Source organism: Haliaeetus albicilla, chromosome 17, assembly GCF_947461875.1.
Source record: "Haliaeetus albicilla chromosome 17, bHalAlb1.1, whole genome shotgun sequence".
NCBI classification, from domain to species: Eukaryota; Metazoa; Chordata; class Aves; order Accipitriformes; family Accipitridae; genus Haliaeetus; species Haliaeetus albicilla.
In genome coordinates, this window is record NC_091499.1 from 4638878 (window position 1) to 4658263 (window position 19386).

The 19386-nt window shown below is 38.3% G+C and overlaps 1 protein-coding gene across 5 annotated transcripts in view; it reads left to right on the forward strand.

Annotated features, from left to right (window-relative positions):
- FAM135A (family with sequence similarity 135 member A) overlaps window positions 1-19386 on the forward strand; it is a 111082-nt gene that overhangs the window by 22846 nt on the left and 68850 nt on the right. For all 5 annotated transcript variants that reach the window (XM_069804602.1, XM_069804600.1, XM_069804601.1 and 2 more), the window contains 4 exons: window positions 15178-15257; window positions 18471-18610; window positions 18727-18797; window positions 19111-19284. In XM_069804602.1, coding sequence (XP_069660703.1) covers window positions 15178-15257; window positions 18471-18610; window positions 18727-18797; window positions 19111-19284 — 465 coding nt within the window. The remainder of the gene's footprint in view (window positions 1-15177; window positions 15258-18470; window positions 18611-18726; window positions 18798-19110; window positions 19285-19386) is intronic.

Sequence of the window (19386 nt, forward strand, 5' to 3'; positions counted from 1 at the left end):
TTAGATACCCTGGAGAACGGAGCTGCTCTTTGGAGGGATCTAGCCAAACTGGAGAAATGAGCTCATAGGAATCTCATCAAGTTAAGGGCAAATGCAAAGTCCTTCAGATGGGGTTGAATAACCCTATATGTCAGTGCAGGCTGGGTATCAGCTGGCTAGAAAGCACCTTTGAAAAAAAACCACCACCTGGGCATCCTGGCAGACAACAGGTTAACCATGAACCAGCAGGGTGTTGTGGCAGAAGGGCAATTGCATCCTGAGCTGTAATAGCCAGAGTGTAGCAGCAGTCATAGTTTGGAAAAGCAAGGTCTCCATCCTTCCTGTGTTTTACTGCCTGACTCCTACCAGCAGCTTAGTAGTACTGTCAGGCTGTATTTCCCACTTAATCAATTTTCAAAGCAGGATACTCGTCTCTCCATACTGATTTTCCTCTTTGAAAAATCTGCAAAATAGATACTCAATATGTTTGTATTTTTTGCAAAAATATTGTCACATACGCTTGAGAACTATTAGAGATACAGGGTTTCTCTGTGATGAGACCAGAATCTGGGATTTCTGGACACGTATGATAGTTTAATATTACTTTCTGTGCTGGAGATGGGGAAAAGATTTTGTGGGGGTTTTTTTTCTGTTTGGCCAGTATCTTTGGACACAAGCTATTTCCTGAAATAATTTTCTGCCACACTGACAAATACTGTGTCTGTGTTACTGTGCTTCCCTATTTATATTTCCATTCACATGTTGTCTCTTATTTCTGTGAGTCCTTTAGCATAAGGACTCTTCTCTGTTTGCACAACAGACAGCTAGTTAATTTATCAGTTCATTACTGAAAGGCCTATACTACCTACTTATAATAATCATTAATAAGAATAACCTTTTAATACTTTGTCGACAAGCTTGTTCCAGGGAACTGAAATGAAAATCAGTTTCGGATGTAGAACAGATGACAATGTTCTCTCGAAACATTTTCATATGCACTTAAGAGCATTGCATGCTTGTTTTTTGTAGTGGTGATGTTATCAGCTCTAGATGGGCAGTTAGAATATATGATGTCCAGGTAATGTGATTTTGACCTGTATTTTCCTGATGTTTAAAAGTTTGTGTGGGTAGGAGGTTGGAGGACACCAGTGGCAATTTTAGCACTGTTTGTAACAGAAGTTTGGGATACTTACAACACTTCCTACTCAACCTCCTGCCACTGCCTCCTGATGATTATGAATGTTATTTACAATGCTGTTCTTCAAAGATGTTACTGTAAGAGCAAGTTGTCTCTTACTCATTTTTCTTTTGTAGACTGTGGATGCTTACCCTCCACATTTACATGTGTGTTTTGTATGTGTCAGCATCCTAAAGAGAGATGTAAATATATTGAGCATTTCTGAATTCAAACAACTGGTTATTGAAAGTGCCACAGTACTTTGTAGTGCTCAGTTTAAATCACAGTGTTCCACCACCTGATGATGAATCATGACATCTAACTTGGAATAGTTACACCTTTCTTGTGGGTAGCAAGAGAAGTTTCCTGGTAACCCTCAACTGTGAGAAGATGAGGTTTTCATTTCTCTGGAGCTGTGTGTTGCTTTTTCACCTGTGAAATGGCAAACCCAATGAGCTAAAGAAACTTAGCTGATGATTTGTAATTTAGCATTGCGCGCACATTGCTGCAAGATCTGCTTTGAAAACAGCTTTAGTCTACATCTTCCCTCTCTCTCTGCATTCTTATAATCCCAATGTTAAATTCTTACTTTGTCACTAATCATTCGTTATTTTGTCAGTAATATACATGTACACAATTGGCCAAAGCTGGATTTAGACAATTTTCAATATTAATGTCTCTATGTATGTGCTTTGTCTTTATTTTTTTGTAGCAGTTTTCTTTATGAAGTAGAATATCTGCTGTTTCATTGTGGGTTTCAGAAACAGAACTTGGTGATGGTTATTCTATCTAAGTGTGAATTTGTTGTTAATTCAAGTAGACTATGAATGGTGCAAGTAAAATAAAGTATTGACAGTAGCTGTTTATTATAGCTGCAGGTTTACATTCGTGCTCAGTGTGTCTAGTTTAATCTGTTATTCGACTTTGTTTTCGGTTAAAAGATTCTTGCAAAAGCATATGAAGAATTTACATTAGTAATGTAAGTCTACCACACTTTTTAAAGTGTTTTTGCTTTAGAAATACTGGTTAACAGATGGAAGAAGAATATTAAATACCTTCCACAGAAGAGACTTTAGCAGATTCTAACATAAAACACATTTTTGGAGCCGTATGATATCTGAAATTAGGTTATTGGTAAGATTTCAGTAGCACTAACTTGCTTGTGAACCTAAGTCCCACTGGAAGTAAAAGGAATTTAAGCTTCAGAGACTACTGGAAATTTAGTCTTATGGTATTCTTCTGTTCCATAGATTTATGTTTTTCCATGTGCAGATACTTACTGATAATGTCTGAGCAGCATTGACATTTTATGCTTCCATGTGTGGTTGCGTAGTGTAGCATAAAAGAAAATACGCTCAATCAGAGTATGAATTTTAATTAATCTTAATATGATTACACAGTAATTTCATGAGAAATAATGCACTATATGAAAAGTTTCATTTTTTTCTGGATCCAGTGAGTTGTCTACATTAGTTTTATAATTTGTTAACAGGAAATTAAAATTTGAAGAGTACCCTTATAGTAGGATCACTTTTCTTTCTCCTGGCTACATGAGGAATGAAAAGGTTTTGTCCTTAAATAAAGAAGTAGCCTCTGCTAATGTTTTGTGTTGTTAGCATATTATCAAATAACAAACTCTTAATGGACAAGGAACATTCAGGCTCACCTGTTTGGTTTTCTTTTTAATTCATACCACCCAGTCATACTTGTACTTTCAAACTATGTTTCTGTATGACATAGCTTTCTGGAGATAAGTGGTGTGAATTGCCTCCTGACATGTAGCTTATCTTCTGAAGTATTGTACTGTGATCTTTACGTAATACAGTCTTTACGAAGGGAGAAGCAAGCTGTCAAATTTGTCTTAACAGTTGCAAGATGAGCTCTGTTCTTCAGCTTATGGTTTTACAATCATACAAATAGCAGTAATACAGGTTTAAGATTTGGAGGGCTGGGCTGTAAACTCAAGGGAATAGTCTGTCTAGGAAAAATAATGCGAATATTTTTCTTTTGGTTTTATTTTTATTTTTTAAAAGTGGATCAGTTTCTGATTCCAGTTCAACAGTGGATGCACACACACAGGTCCTGCTTGCTTTGAGGCAAGAGTGTGTAAGACGGTGAATGAGCAGTGGGGAAGCCGTATTTTAAGTTGGCATTGCTTCAGAAGTTAAAAGTTAGTATCATCAAATATCCCATTAACCCTTCTTATGTGTCTGAGAGACCAGTGACATGGTCTGGTCCCAAAGAGCAATAACAATTTGAAGTACCATATGATGGTACTTCAGAATCTTATTTTCTAAAATAAAAACCTTGTATTTGTTGAGAATAGGATTTGAAAAAGTAAGTGGAAAATTAAGCACTGCTTCCTTTCATTTAGCTGATAAATTAAGGCTTTTGAAGTATACTCTGCCTTAGCTATGTGAGTGGAACTGAAGACATGGGGAGGTTGTACTGCTTGTCTGCAGATATCTGAGTACAATGTCTGTATTAGGAGACTTTTAGCTGCGCAGGGAAGCTTATCTAGGAGTCATCTAGAGCCATTGTAAATTGGGTTTCTACTCTGAAGCCTAGAGAATTACCACCTCTCCCCGCCATGTTAATTCCTAGAAGACTAGCCTTCACCTTAAGAAACTAAATCAGATCCTGAAGCTACCTGTTTTAGGTATGTATTCTGATGTGTAAAGATGATGGTACAGGTGCTTATTTCTTCAATCATTATTCATAGTTGTATAGCTAACAGTTGGTAATTGTAGTTGTCCTGGAGGTATGTTTTACAAAAACTTAGGTAGTTTGGTTTTTTTTCTTGCATCCCCCCCATATTGGTTGAAAAAATAACCTTAAATTTTGTCAAATGTTGATGGGTACTCGTTGCATATTCTAGACTTCTCAGATATTGGGTACAAATTCCAAATCACCTGAATTTTGAACCTGTTGTGAAACAGCATTCTCATCTATGGATTTGTAATTGGCTTGAGCGAGTACAACTGCATGTATCTGCCAAAAGGTGTGACATGCATGGTCTTCTCCTGTTTTGTTTGCTCTTGCAGTCATGCACTTCTGTGGTCAGTAAGACAGGCTTGCTTTTGGCAGCAGTGTAGTCGGAGAGTGGGATTAGGCTGGCAGGAACACTGGGCCAAGGGTGTAGATGTTACAGGTAGGGAGATCTTTTGGATAGCAGCTGCCTGAGCAAGGTGGTCCTGCTTCTAGTGCTTTCTGTGTGCCTCCAGTAATGCTCTTCTACCTTATGGTTGGTCAGCTCAAGACGGTAAGCCAGCAGAAAAATAAAAAAACCCACAGAATATGATTCTGGTTTTGCCAGTTTTCTCTCTCTGGCACACATCAGGATCAGACATTCTGTCAGTGCTGGTGCAGGAGGAGTATGAAATACACTGGAGGAGTGGGATCCCTACTTCTGTTACTAACTAGCTTTTGGGTTGGTTTAACTGTAATATGGGACTGAGTCCTGAGAGAAATGTCTGTAAAAGTTCCAACTCCTGTGTTAGGAAGACATCTCTTGAACAGGAGAGGCCATTATGTCAGTATGATCTGCTGAGTGAGAGAGCCCAGAGATTAGTATGTTCTGAAACAAAACCTCTGTTTGAACTTCTGCCTTCATCTCGGTTGGCATCCCCGCCCGTAGGATACAGAGTTATGACAGACGTCAGGTATGTCAATTCTAATTTCCCTAAGCTCTCATGTAGAGATACAGAGCTTGCCTGGCAATGCTAGTTTGCAGAGTTTCTGCCTTTGTTGCTGCTGGCTGCTTCGTGCCGCTGCAGTGCACTCCCCTATCGGTTGTGCTGGCTGAGCCGCTGTAGCGGCCTGCTGTAAGTTGAGCTGCTGAATCGGTCCAATTTGCAGAATTGCTCTGCAAGTAGTGCATTGGTGTAATTGAGAAAGGTGGCAATGTACTGCAGCAGAGGGGCAAGAGTGAGTGCCTGGGAGGACAGTGCAGAGGAAAAGGGGAAAACAGAACTCCTTAAACTTGATTTTTAAAAAAAATCCTTATATTGTAAAAGTATAGTCTCATTTTCAAGACATTATTCTTGGTATTTCTTTATTATGAGGAGGGGCAGGATTTCCCAGATGCCAGCTTGTGTGAGTTACAAAGAGAAGGACTTGGACAACTGCAGAAGACAGAGGGACCCACCCCTGATATTTGCTGGGGAAAGGGCCCTAATCACCCCCAGAATGCCAAATCCCTTTCTGTACGTCAGCTCTGAAAGGAGGAAGGAGATGGTAGAAAGGTGAGTCTGCAGGCATCCAGAGCAGCAGAGACCCCTCAGCTTCCAACTCCCCAAGGAGAACTTGGATTCTTCTTCAGTGGGTTTTACAGATCCCAGCTTAGAGGCAGCAGTGGTGGGAGGTGAGTCTCATAAGGGGAACACAAGGTTTCAGTTACCCATCCCTATGGAAAGATTGAGGCTCCTCAGTGTACGTATACAGTAAATCATACTATCGCCTTGATGATCATCTCTGCACTTCAATCCTATTACTGTGGTTAGTGCTTCTTCTATGGACTTTTTCCCTTTTCCCCATCATACTGTTCTGCCCTTCTCAATTTTCATCTCGTAGTATTTTTGCATGCCTAACCTTCAGCAATTTGTTTCCTACCTTTCCTGAATACATTCCGACATGCAACTTATTTCAAACTATTTTGGATACCAAGTTTTCTGCAATGCTCATTACAGTTTTCTCAAAATAAAAGCCTTTGACAAACTGTAGACTTTAGAAAAATAATTATGTTGTTTTGTTTGCTTGTTTCATTTTTTAGACTCGTTGAGCAGGTTCAGTGGGCATTGCATGTCTTTGGGGTATCCAGCTTGTGCAATCTGGTAGGAGAAAAAGGGGTTTGGCTACTTTGTTTGTGCCCATGTAATTTGTTTAGTTTATTTAAACTGGCATCAGAAGGTTAACTCTTTTGAGTTCAGATTTTTAACTTTGTTCTTCTAAGGATATATTTGCTGCCGTGTACTAGATGGGGTAGGTGTTGGGAGATCGAAGATATTTTTGGGGTAGGAAGTGGCTCTACTGTCTATTCAAGAACACCAACTTTTTCCTTTTCATGAAGGGGTAAGAAGTGGAGTGTTTGGGAGTCTCTTGCTTTCAAATCTTGAATGCTCACTTTACTCTTTGACATTCATGAGCTTTTAGGATCATCTTAATAAGAATGTTAATTTTGGAATTTAGAGAAACAGGTCTTGACTTCTGCTGCTAACTTTTCATAGCATGCTTGTAACATTATTCTCCTAATATTTTCTGATATTATTCCTTAAGAATTATGTTAATAGTGAATGCATAAATACAGTACACAGTGAGCAGATCTGCTTCTCTCAGTCTTTCTAGAGTTGAAACTCTTGAAGTTGAGGAAAAAAATAATTTACAGGAAGTGGCAGTACAATTTCAAATTATTTCTGAACATGGAGTCCCACCAGTAGCTTAACCTGACCTAAGCCCGTGTCATGTCACTGAAGGGAATGGTCCCAGTTTCTTCCCTGGCTATGTGGTCCTGCCTTCTCTAATAGCCCCTACTGGATTCTTTTTCTCCCTTTCCAGGTGGATGAGCGTGTTGATCTGATTTACTGTACAGTTGCTGGAACGTCAAAACTTGTTTGAGGAGGGGCAAAAACATATAAAAGGGGTTTTGGACTGCTAATTGCTCCTACTGGTGGCAGCACTGTCTTAAGCTGACTTAAATGAATCATGAAACTGCGTCTTGCTTGAAGGAAAAAAGATAGATGCTTCTGATTCTGAAAGACTGTTTTTCTTTCTTAGTGTCCTAATAACATCTCAGAGCAGCATGTTATATTTGAAACTATAGTGATTCAATTTAAAAAAATTGAACTAGAGGAGCTAATGTTACTTCCTTGAATGACGTAGCTTTCTACAGGGGAAAAGATGAATAAGTTGTTAAGGGATAAGAGTGATGACCTTTATTTGATGTATCTTGCATAAGACACAACAGTTCACATGGGCTTTCTTGTCATGATTTTTTGCAACAGTTTTCTTTGTCGTACCTGAATTTCCATCTCTGGTTAAGTGTAGGATGTATTTGCTCTTAAAACAGAGATTGCCTTTCATTAAAATAAGCTGTAAAGTGAATTGTAAGGCTTGTATACATGATTACTGACAGATGAGAGGAACAGAATTGCACAGCTGTAAAACTTAAAAAATTGGAAAGACCAGTAAATGCCAGAAAATGAGTTGTCAGACTTGTCTTCTGGTCTCCCATCTGTTGTGTTTGTTAAACCTTGATTTCAAAGTTAACATGTTATGATGTGTCTGAGTATAAACTGCTGCCTGTTTGCAAGGGGTGGGACTTCGAAAAATTGTGACCCTGGTTGCCAGGAAAACCTAATGTCCCATATCTTTGTCCCCAGAAAACCAAAATGTTCAAGCCACTCAGTGGTTAAACACTTGTGATACGTGATTTGCGAGGCTAGTGTGCTGAATCAAAAAGTCAAATGAAAAATACTTTCAAGCTAAATAAATAGAGCTTAAAAGTTGTCATTTAAGAGAATATGGGAAATTGTTAACCCTGAAGATGAGTTTCACGGAGCTGTTATCATTTAAAGATGCAAGGTAATTTAGTATGATTTCTTTCTTGTTCCCTTCAGTAATAACAGGAAATAAAAGAGAAGCTAAAACTATAAACATAGACTAATATAAGATATATTTGATTAAGTAAGAGCTAATCTAGTATTGTATGTTTATATGGCTCTTTAAAAAAAGCAATACTTATTTGAGAGTATTCCCCTTTCAAGTTTTGAAATAAATGTTCATAACCACTGCAGGAGTTCTGCCTGAGTGTGCCTGTGGTAAGAACATGGAGAAAAGGCTTTTGTAATAATAAGGCAAAATCCCCAGCTGCATTTACTTTCCCCTCTCTCCTGCCTTATGTACTTAATGCTGTTTCATAACAAGCTGCAGTGACTTATTTGAGGTATTAGTCTCCCAAATAATTCCCATCAAACTTTTGGTCTAATAACTCTTTTGGTTATATATATCTTTAATTGTCGGAAGTAATGTGTGCCATAGACATGTGAGGTACTTTTGAAAAGTAATTCACTTTCAAGAAAACTTGCTTTCAAATAAATGGGAACCTTTTATCTATTTCCTCTAAGTGTGCTCGTTGTTTTATTTATCTTAATAAAAATATGTTAGCCAGCTGGGAAATACCTGCATTTTTCATAGAAGGGAGTGATAGAAGATCTTAAAGTCTTTTGGGCATGATAATTTTCCTGCTGCTCGAGTATCTGAATTAGAATTTGTTAAATGAGATAAACCCCACAATTATAGCCGAGTGTAATCTCACGTTGGTCCATATTAGAAGTACTTATTACAAAGTGATTGCAAGATAAGAATCTTTTTGTGTGTTCTATACCTGTGCTAAATAATTCCTTGTCTAGAGAAGCCCTGTAACTAGTTTGGTGGCCATTTGGTAGTCTGTGGGCTCCAGCTGTGTTTGGTAGGATTAAATTTTTATGGATGACTCTGCATTTCTCCTGGTAGGGAAAATTAAGGAACAAGTCTAACCAATTCTCTTCTCTTTTTACATTTGTCGCTTCAAGAATCAGCATTTCCTTGTCTGTGCTTTATTCTGTGTCTTCTTATATTCTCTTATTTCTGCTCCCTTACACCTTATTTTACTCCCTTTCTGATTTTCCTCTTTGCCCCTTATTTGTGTGCCTTTGCCTGGATTGCCTTTTTGCAGAATACTTATGAGGTTACAAAAAAATTCTGACAAATTTGTGGTAATGTTTAAAATAGAGTATTTGTGTTCCACGATCATTTGAAATGCTTGAAACATCAGAATGATACTCAGATTGCCTTGAAAAGTGCATGGATGCTGGCATTTGTTGGTACAGGCTTGTGACTGGTTGTGTGAAATGCTGAATATCTTTACTGCTCTTAAGATGGATTTTTTATAAATCCGTGAAAGAATTAGTAATGTAGGGTCTCTGCAGTAGCAAGGGGCTTAGCTTGTAGGAGAGAGGGATGTTGTACAGAAATAAAAGAACGTTCTCTCTCATTCGATACTTTCAATATTTTGCTGACTCAACCTCTCACCGCAGCAGGAGTTTCTGTTAGTACATGTTTGCTTCTGTGGGAAGAGGTGTGATCTGTCAAAGATCTGTAGAAGACACAGCCCTGCCAGGATCAGTCTGACGCAGCCATTACAATGGCATTGCTGCCTCCAGAGCTGCCTCTTCCTCAAGAGACTCGCTCCTCTGTCCGTTTTTCTCGCGGTTCCTCATTTCAGTGCCGCATTCCGTATTTACAAAACAGTGCTGCATCCCCAGCTCTGTTTCCCCGTGCGCCAAATGAAGCATGCTTGCATGAGCCGCTGCTCACCTTGGAAAAAGGAAGAGAGAAGTCTTACTGGTGGTCTGCAGCAGAAGGTGTGTTTTCAACGGGGCCTTGCATTCAGTAGATCCCAAGAGCTCTCCTGGGGTTTTGCCTATGCAGGGTCACAGCTGTTCGTTCATTTGGTGACCTGATAAATTTAGAAGCCGCCCTGCAGGTGACCCAATGTGCCTGTGAATTTTGCAGTCCACCATGTTCAACACTTGCTCTTGTTAATGGGACTAGAGCGTATTTGAAGTGTGCAGTGAGTGCAGTGGGATTCAGGGAAGAGGAAAGGTCAAACTCTGCTGTGTGTGCTTCTACCTTTCCTCTGCCTGGCGAGAGGAACTGCAAAAAGTTTCACCTCAACAATGAATTATATTATGAAGCTTTTTCAGGGCATACATTTCCCTTGGAATGTACTTTAGCTGGCAAAGTAAGTGGTTTTTCAAGTAAATGCTCACGCAGCTATCTGTAAAAGCACATATGCTTTTTTAATGCATGAGATTTATTTTTTTTTAATAATGGTTATCCTTTATGACTGCATTTACACACATTACTGTCTGTGGTTCCATGTGAGAGCATTAAAAATTCAAATAACCACTACTTCCTACATTTCCTTTTTTGTTGGTAGCAAGATACATTCCGGTTATTGATAAACCTACTTCTTACTCAGATTATAAATTATGTTTTTCAACAAACGTGATGAAAAAATTTACTTATGACCATCTAAATGATGATCCCAGGTTAAAAAGAAACCTGTCAATTTTCCTGGGTGAGAAAGCATTTTCTGGCACATGTGAGATTTTGAATCTTCAAGATTTTAAGGCAGCTCGATGGAAAGGATTTAATCCTCCATACAGGACGGACAGTAGAGGTCTCCTCTGCCTACAGGAGAGCAGTAATTCTAACTACCTTTTTCAGAAGACCTTTTCTTACAAGGTCTGTACTAAGGACGCTAAGCTCCAGATATCCTTGAACCTTTTAATAGCGTGGTTATGGATTTGCATATGATTATATTAGGGACCAAATGAGATAAATGGACATCAGCAAGTACACTCATTTATTTACTGAAGAAAGACTGTATAGACTAGGGTTGGCAGAAATCTCCTGGATATTTATAAGCTTTCCACTGGTGACTTCAGCTTTGCTTGTGTATGCTGTCTCAGTAAACATCTCAACTATTTAGGCTATCTTGCACATTGTGAAGCAAATGCAAAGGTACCTCTTGGGGGATGGATGTGGAACTGTTGCAGGACAAAGCTTTTAAGCAGTGCGACCAGAGCAAGAGATCTGGTGTTCATCCTCAGCCTTGTGTCTGTGGCCAAGATAAGTAAGGGTAAATGCTGGAAGCATTTAGAGCAGGAGAGGTTGGCAAATTTTCAGAGGTAGTGTTGTAGATTGTCTTTTTTTTTTTTTTCCCTCAAGTCTATGACATTGGAAATTTGATAGGAACTGGAAGATGCTGCCTTTCAGAGAAGCAAGCAAATCAGCTGTTGCAAAGTAACTTGCCTGTGTACACACAGGAATGTCTTCCTGAGCTTAGACTTGGAAAAGCCAGGAGCTGGAATATGCTCTGTTCACAGATGTGTCTCCAACTTGTTTGGTGTACCAGCTCCCAACCATATGCACTTCTTGCTGCTTTGGCTTTTGGTCATCATGTTGTAAATTGCTGAACCCTGTTTTATAGGTTCCCTTTAACCTCTGGGATCACAGACTGATTCAGGGTGGAAGGGATAGTAACATGTCATATCATCCACCCTCATCCTGAAAGCAGGGTCAGCACTCAATCCAAACCATGTTGCTTGGACCTCTGTCCCCTCAGGTCTTGAAATCTTCCATGGGTGGAGATTCCACGGCTTATCTGGACAACCTGTTCCAATGCTTAAGTATCCTTAAGGCTGTTTCAAGTCTCACTTTTCTCAGTCTTCCTTTGGAGACTGTACTTCACATCACTCTTGCATCAGCAACGTGAACATCAAGCAGTTACAACCTGCTCGTTGTCTTGACAAAATAGTGCTAAAGACTCACTCAAAATCTTTTCGTTGTGTGGTGTCAGACCTTCATCCAAATGTCAGTCTGCTGGTTGTCTGAAAGCTGTTCTCTGCACTGCCCGTACTGCAGTGACTCACGTTAAGACTTTACTTCATTAGCTGCCATTGTAGCCTAGGCTTATAAAACGCCTGATTAGGTCTGCACATGCCACCCCTTGGAACGTGCTGGACTGGGGTTTGAAAGCGTTGGTAGACCCAAGCTACTTCATCTGTTTGGGCACATTTGCTGTACCATTGGTGGCATGTTCTGTAGCATTGTTATTGTCTGGGATTTTCCACTACCCAGGATACCTGCATTCTCTCATTACATAAGATAATGGAGAGTTCATTGTATTCAGATCTTATTTATGGAGTATTTTAACAATATTAGGGATAATTGATAATAATTGATAATTAGTGATAGGTGAGTGACAAGTCCTTGATACTGAATTGTTATGTGGAGGCCCAAGCAGATACAATAGAATAGATCAGGTTTATGGGCCAGTTATTGTGTATATGAGAACTAAACAGTGTTTATGGTACAGCTGGGAAGTAGTTGAAAGTGACTTGGTTCTGGTTTTGTTTGTTGGTTTTTTTTTAAATAGAAAAGGACACATTGCGACATAAATTGATCAATGAGTTGAACCAGAGATAGAAGGAAGACGAGGAAGGCAGGACTTGGGGGGAAGAGTGTGACAAGGCTCGATGCTTTTTTTTTTTTTTTGACATTTCTTTTAAAATTTGCTGTCAAATGAGGAATGGGTACCTTAACTTCAGAAAGCATTTCCTTATTTTGTGTATTACAAATGTAATTCCTTTGTGAATAAAGTACTCTCAGTATCATAGCTCTTCGTTTGCAGATAGATCCTTAATATATACAGTGTTTTAAGATGAGTGACAGTGAATAATTTGGGTAAATACTGTGTAGGAGGTTGTTTTTCTTATTTAAATATCTTGATGCAGTTAAATAATTGTTTCAAAGATCTAGACACAAGATTTTGAATTAATGTTTACATATTTGCCCTGAGCTGAACTTCTACAGGATTTTATTATTCAGATTAACAGGTGAACATTTTATGTTATAAACTGCTTAAAGTATAAATCTGCTAAAAATAAAGCCACCTGTCTCAAACTAGCGAACAGTACACCTTCATCTCCCCATTACCTGAGTTAAAATATATCGGGCAGGTAAAGGGTTTACTGGATAAAGTGTAGAATAGTCTGCTTTTGATTAATTGCTAGCAAGTAATAATAGGAAAAGGAAGGATGTCCTAACAGCCTTTTGGTTTCGCAAATTACATTCTAAGCACGAATAATTCTATTGATTGCTTTCTTTGAGGCCCAGATTGTAAACAGTCACTTAATAGCATCTTTAGGGCAAACGAGTCTTATTGCATTAAGTAATAGGAATATCATGTTACATGTTTTTTCTGTTAAGTGCTCAGGGTTTTTTTTTTTTTTGCCTTTGCCTTTCATTTTACCTTGTTACAGTCCTAATTCGTTAATCTATCCACATTCGGTAAAGTTGTTAAGCTTTAGTTAAATTTATGCTCTGTAGAGCTGTCACGTGGTTCTAAACATGAACTGAGAATTATGCAGATTTTGGATATTTTAAAGTCTTATAAAGCGACCCAGTTTGGTAAGTTAGGGTGAGATGAAGTAAAATATCTGGCATGATATCTCTGAACTACTGAGACATAATACTTAGTATAAACCGTACCAACGATTTTGCATTCTTTTCGTAATACCTTAAGTAACAAGCAGTATGCTCTGCCATGGCAGGCTGGTCATTTGGATCATGGGAAGATGCAGCTTGTAGTGGTAGGGTGTCAGGCTCTTGATAAATGTTTACTGTGGATCCAGAAATGACACTGGGGCTGGTGGAAAGTATCTCCTTGCTGAGGCTATTATACATTATAGTGGATCGTGTGTCCTCAGTATAGGTGAAATGAGGAACTAATTGAATGATGGAAATCACATCTGACCCAGAGAAAAGGAGTAATCAGTGTACTAGATTGCATCCTCCTGGATTAATGTTGAGAGGGCTGTGTTAATCTCCTCAATTCCTTACACTCTTGGAGAAGATGACAGTGAAAGCTTAATGTTTTGATGTGGTTTTTTTAATCCAATACAAAATGAATTCATTTACTGTTTATGAATCAGTTAAGTGTATATGGAATCATGTTTGACCTATGGGTTTCTAAAAACAAAATATATCATTATTAGTGTGCAATAGGTTAAGTTTTATTCAATTTGTAAAAGGTAGGAGTCATTTTGCTGTCATCTCTTATCTCTAGCAACATCACTGGTTCGTTAAGTATCTTCTATTATAAAGCATCCTTTGATATATAGTTTTGAGCAGGCTAAAGTTGACTTTTTAATTTTGTGGAAGGATCAAATTAAAAATTTTTTTATTTATTGATTATTAGGCTAGTACACGGTTGCATCAGTTGCTAGCGAAGTCCTGGATGGTCAGCTTTAGGTGAAGTGTTAGAAGCCAAAATCAGAACAACACAATAGAGTAGTTTGGATTTGGATAGTGGGGGTGATAAAAATGAACCATAAGACCGTGTGTGGGTGTACATCATGAGTGGAATACAAAGAGTAAATTGCATACTCGTAAGGGCATTTAGGACCATGCTTCTGCCTAAAAAGGTGTTTTTTGTCTTCCTACTCTCTACTTGTGAATGTTCTTGCTCCCTCTCTTTCCTTGGTGTCAGTGGAGTTGTGTAGTGGGTATGGTAGGTCACGGCAGCTCACTGAGGAGCTGAAGCTAACCCCTTCAAACAAAAATAAATGATCTGAAATGGGATGAGACGAATAGAATGTGTCACCTAAGTGTATTTATAGGTGCTTGTGTTATGTAAAGACTTCCATAAAATCAGTATGGGTGACAATTAGGGATTTTTCATAGATGAAAATCAAAGTTGGAAACAGTATGGAGCTGAATAAGATTAAAAAATGTTTAAAGATGGGGGCAGAGACCCAAAAGACTTTTGTGTTGCCTTTTTAATTTTAGGCTTTAAGCCTGCAGTTCCTGCCTTTGATAGCATAAAGGCAATAGTACTGTGTCTTAACACTGCAAGTACCGTCATATTTTGTCTAGCGTGATCCTTAATTTGCACTTTTTAATATCTGGAGGCCACAAGCAATGTAGAGAGTGTCTGGTAAGCAGTGTGTTTTCTGGGGATCCGGGGGGGGGGGGGGGGCAGGCTTGTTGCAGTTTCACAAATAGCTCCTTCAGCCACAGAACTGGCTACAGCAGCCCTGTAGATGTGCTACATGGTAGATCCTTCTGAGATGGTTGTAGTGTAGCGCCAATCCTGATTTTTCATGCGTATCAGTTCTCCAGTGTAGTTTACCATGTATCTCCATAAATATTTGCCCCAACACTGTGCGGCATGGAAAGACTAGCTCTGTGTTGAAGCTTCCTTCTTTTATTCACATTTGGCTGCTGCTCTAGTTAATGATTAAGGAAAAAAACCCAACAGGATGAAGAGTCAAAATAAGACCATTTTAATCTTTGTAGACTTCCTTGTGCTGCTCCTCCTTCCCACTCTCCATTCCTGCCTTTGTCATTGTACATATCTGTATATGGTAAATGAGATGTACGCATGTGTTGCAAACCACTGTCTTTTGCTTTAGCTTTTACCAGATTCGCGCATCCATGAAAATCCCTCCAAGAATTCCACACAAATTAGAAGCTAGCTTGTTACACGCAACTGGTAAGTGCAAAAACTTTTAGTGAATGAGGTCATTATCTTGCCTTGCTGATTACAGGAGTGTGCTTTTTGTCTTATATTGTTATAACTAATATAAAAGTGTTTCTAATTTTGTTATTAACACAATAAAAATATAAGTTGTTTCATGATGACCTGCTGAAAAACTAGCTTGTTCTTAGCAATGAGACTTAAAAGTTGATCACAGAATTTGTGTTACTGTTTTTCCTCTGTTAGTTCCCTTTGCTGGTAGCAAAACATGGTGATTCCTTTATATTAGTCTCTTCTGTTTTTTCCACTGATCTGCTCAGCCTTCTCCATGTTTCAGGCTAAGATGACCATGGGCAGATCTCATTTAAGTAGATACCTCAAAGTAGTGGAGGACTTCAGATACAGGCTCTTACACAGATTGCTAAGCCCATTTTTTTCCCCAAAAGACAACTTTGAAAGGATCCAGTCTTGCTGTTTTCAAACTTGCTCTCTTGCTTTCTGATGGTAATGTTGAAAATTGATTTAACCTCCTGAATAGAATTACCCACTCCCTCATCTTTTTTTCTGTTTTTAACCTAGCGCTCACTGTTGGTTTCTTTGTCCAGGCAAACTGAACCTGGAGAAACCTGTTAGTGCTCTCCTAATTCTGTGAAGCCCATACCTCCGCATGCTGTAAAAATGTGAAAAGCAAAAAATGAATTAAGTTTTCAAATGTCAGGTGGAATTCTTGGAATTGCAAGGAAGAAAAACCTACTACAGTCTGAGAAAATGTGATACGAGATTACTGAAACCTGAATTTTTGAAGCTATTTTAAAAGTAACTCTGAGTAGAACGACAATGTAGATACTGAATTTTAGTCAAGCTTCCTGAATATTTCTTGGATTTGTGTGAAATAAATAAATTACTCCACTTCAAAGGCAAAGTTTAGTGTGGTTTAGGGAATTTAGCTCGGTTAAAGTGATCCTTTAGTAAAACATACTTTTTTGATAGTGTCACTTAATTATATGTTTAATATTGCTGAAAAAAAAAGTTTTTCCATTTCATGGTATATTTTAGAATGGTCTTCAGTTATTTTTTCAGAAAGCTGCAATCTTGTTAGTAAATTGTGACATATGTGTTAGCTTTTTTGTCACTAGGCATAAAGGATGTAAACATTTAAGACTGCAATTTGAGGTCCCGTGGTAATTTAAATCCAGTTTTCTTCCATTTCTATTTCCCACGTCCTTTAGTAGTTCACTAGAAGTGCTCAGGACCCAGAACAAGTGTCATTACAGAAGTGATACAGCAAGCCACTTGCTTTAGCTCCAGCCTCGTGAAGGTCTCCTGGCCTACCTTCTTGTAATTTGAAGGGAGATGTAGTCATGTTCTAGAAAGTTAAAAGAAAAATGTATGTAATTCTAGCCTGTATGAGGTCGTTTCAGATTTAAGGCTGTTCTGAATTCCTCCTCTCATCAGAAACTTGTGGCCGGTTTTTGGAAAAAATCCTGAAACAAAACAAAGCCCCAAAAAAGCAGGCTAGGAACAAGGTGTCTGTTTTTACAATGCAAGAATAAACTAATTCCACACTATTTTTTCCCCTCTCTTGTTGAGATGGCTTTTTGTGTGGATAGAAGCCTAGAAACAGTCTTGGCTAGTCAGTGCGTAGTCGACTTAAAAAATAGTAGTTCTGCCTTGCTGTCTTCACGTTTGTGAGACCTCGCTTCCCACGTAGATGTGGCTCAGCCTGTTCCTGGCATCAGCTTTTCCTCTCCGATTCCTGTCTCACTTCTGAGGGTGCCGTTTCACGTTACACTGAAGTCAGCAGAACCGAGGGCTGTAACTTGGAGTTGGACACTGCTTAGGAAGTGGGACCTCGGCCACGTGTCTCCATTACTTCTTTTGTGTCAGACTGGAGTGGGAGATCCCTTTTGCTGATGCTGTGCAGTTGTTTCAGATTACATGTCATGTGAAACCATACCCGCTCTGCCCTTCACCTGTAACAGATGACACGGGTGGATATAAGCTGAAAGTGGCATTGTACATAGGGGAATTACACTTTAGTGATTCAGCCTTTGTAAGCATTTTGTCCAGGAGGACACCTAAATTGATGATACGTATGAAAGCACTTCAGCAAAACCCAGTATTTTTACTTGTTTCTAGTTTCTGAAGGGAAGATGAACTGAGATGTTCTGAAGACTATAGAGTGAGAATGTTTGTTAGGTGCAGTGATTTTCTATCAGAGGTCTGCGGACCCCAAATCTGTAAAGGGCAAACTTTGCAGATTATTTTGTTTTTCTCTTCTTTTGTGGATTCCTTTGAAGTAATCTATTAAGAAGAATCAAAAGAATTTAAAAAAAATCTTTTGCACCCCCATTTACACAATTTCTAAGATTTTGTATTCTGGAAGAGGTTAATGTTATTGAGCCTGCTTGTTTAGAGGAGTGATAAGAAAGTGTTGGTATTTCTGTTACTTCTGTTCTTCCAAATTCCCAACATCTTCCTGTTGTTTCACAGGATAGGGCCTGTCATGGTATTTCCTGTGTGGTAAACCCTTGCTATTATGCGAAATACTTCCTCAAAAACTGTTTTAAACCATGCCCTTTCTCATTTCTTCTACAAGTCGTATAACCTTTTTGGCAAAAGATTCTCCAACCATTTATCCCACTTTTCTGAACTCTTTTTGATGAGCAGGGTCTGGACTGAAAGCAGAAGTGTCGTATCGAATGAGAAATGTAAGGTTCAGGTCATACGCTTGGAACTGGTCTGGCCAGAGTAGTATGCAAAGATCTGGAAGGAAAGGAACCACCTTTGTTGTTGATTAATTCAGTGGAATGGTATATGTCATTTAAACTCTTTGCCTCATCTGTAGGTAATTAAGAGCTCTCAGTGTGGTTAAACCTTGCAATGCAAATCAACATGAATGCTGGATGAAACAAGACAAATTTCAGGATTCTTATTAGAATTTTTGATGCCTAGAATGTCTTACTGCAATTTGGAACAAAGCAAAAATTCTTCAGTCCAGAACTTACATTAAAAGCAAATTACACTAAAAATATTGATACAGTATTTCTTTGAAACAAAATGCACTTCTTCAAACAGTTGCTGACTGAAATGGGAACTGCTGACATTGTTGGTGTTACAGTTTTAATAGTGGTCATGAAACTGATAGGAACAATAGTTCCACTTATTAGCTGCTCTGGTGTTTCCAAATTCTAGGCCAATTATATTAATACTTGTTTCTCTTTTCAGGTGCAGATCTTGCCTTTCCTGCTTCAATCCATGACAATATAGTTTGCAGTAAAACATTTCAGATTCTTTACAAAAATGAGGAAGTTTCTGTGAATGACGTGATGATTTTCAAAATAAAAATGCTGTTAGATGAGAGGAAGGTAATCTGCCATTCAACTTTACTATATTCAGATAATTAAGTCTTTGTTGTGTACAGTTTGGATTAGTATAAACAAGGGACCTGAAAAGATTTCATGCTTCTACAATTTCTTTTTAGATTGAGGAGTCTCTTAATGAAATGAATTTTCTGCTAACATTAGATCTACATTTCACGGATACAGACTATTCGTAAGTTTAAATATAGAAGATTTTATTAAAGCAATGATATATGTTAACTCTTTAAACTGATTAAATCTGTATTATATATAGGCATAGTGTGATCGTATTGGACATATGTGAGAGTAAAAAAGAAATCCAATGCTGAAGTCTGTTAAGATTTCATAACTGGTTTGTCTCATTTTGATTTTTTTTTTTTTTTTCTTCTTCCTGGGGGAGATGTCATTGCATTCCAAAGTATAGACAGACCTATGCTAAATTGCTACCTTGCACTTTAAATATGATTGTTCTAATTGTATGTTGTTTTGTTTTAATTTCTTTTTAGACCCGATGACCTGAGCACACTACAGCCAATTAGTAGCCGAACTTTAAAGTTGCACTTTAACTTACACCGGGGCCTTCATCATTACGTCAATGTTATGTTTGATTACTTCCACCTTTCTGTCATATCAGTTATAGTCCATGCTTCTTTGGTTGCTCTGCATCAGCCATTGATAAGGTAATCTCTTGTTAATAAAATACAAATAAATTATTGAGTGTCCAAATGGAAATGTTACAAAAATAGAATACTTGGGAAGGAGTTAAATCTATGGGCAATATA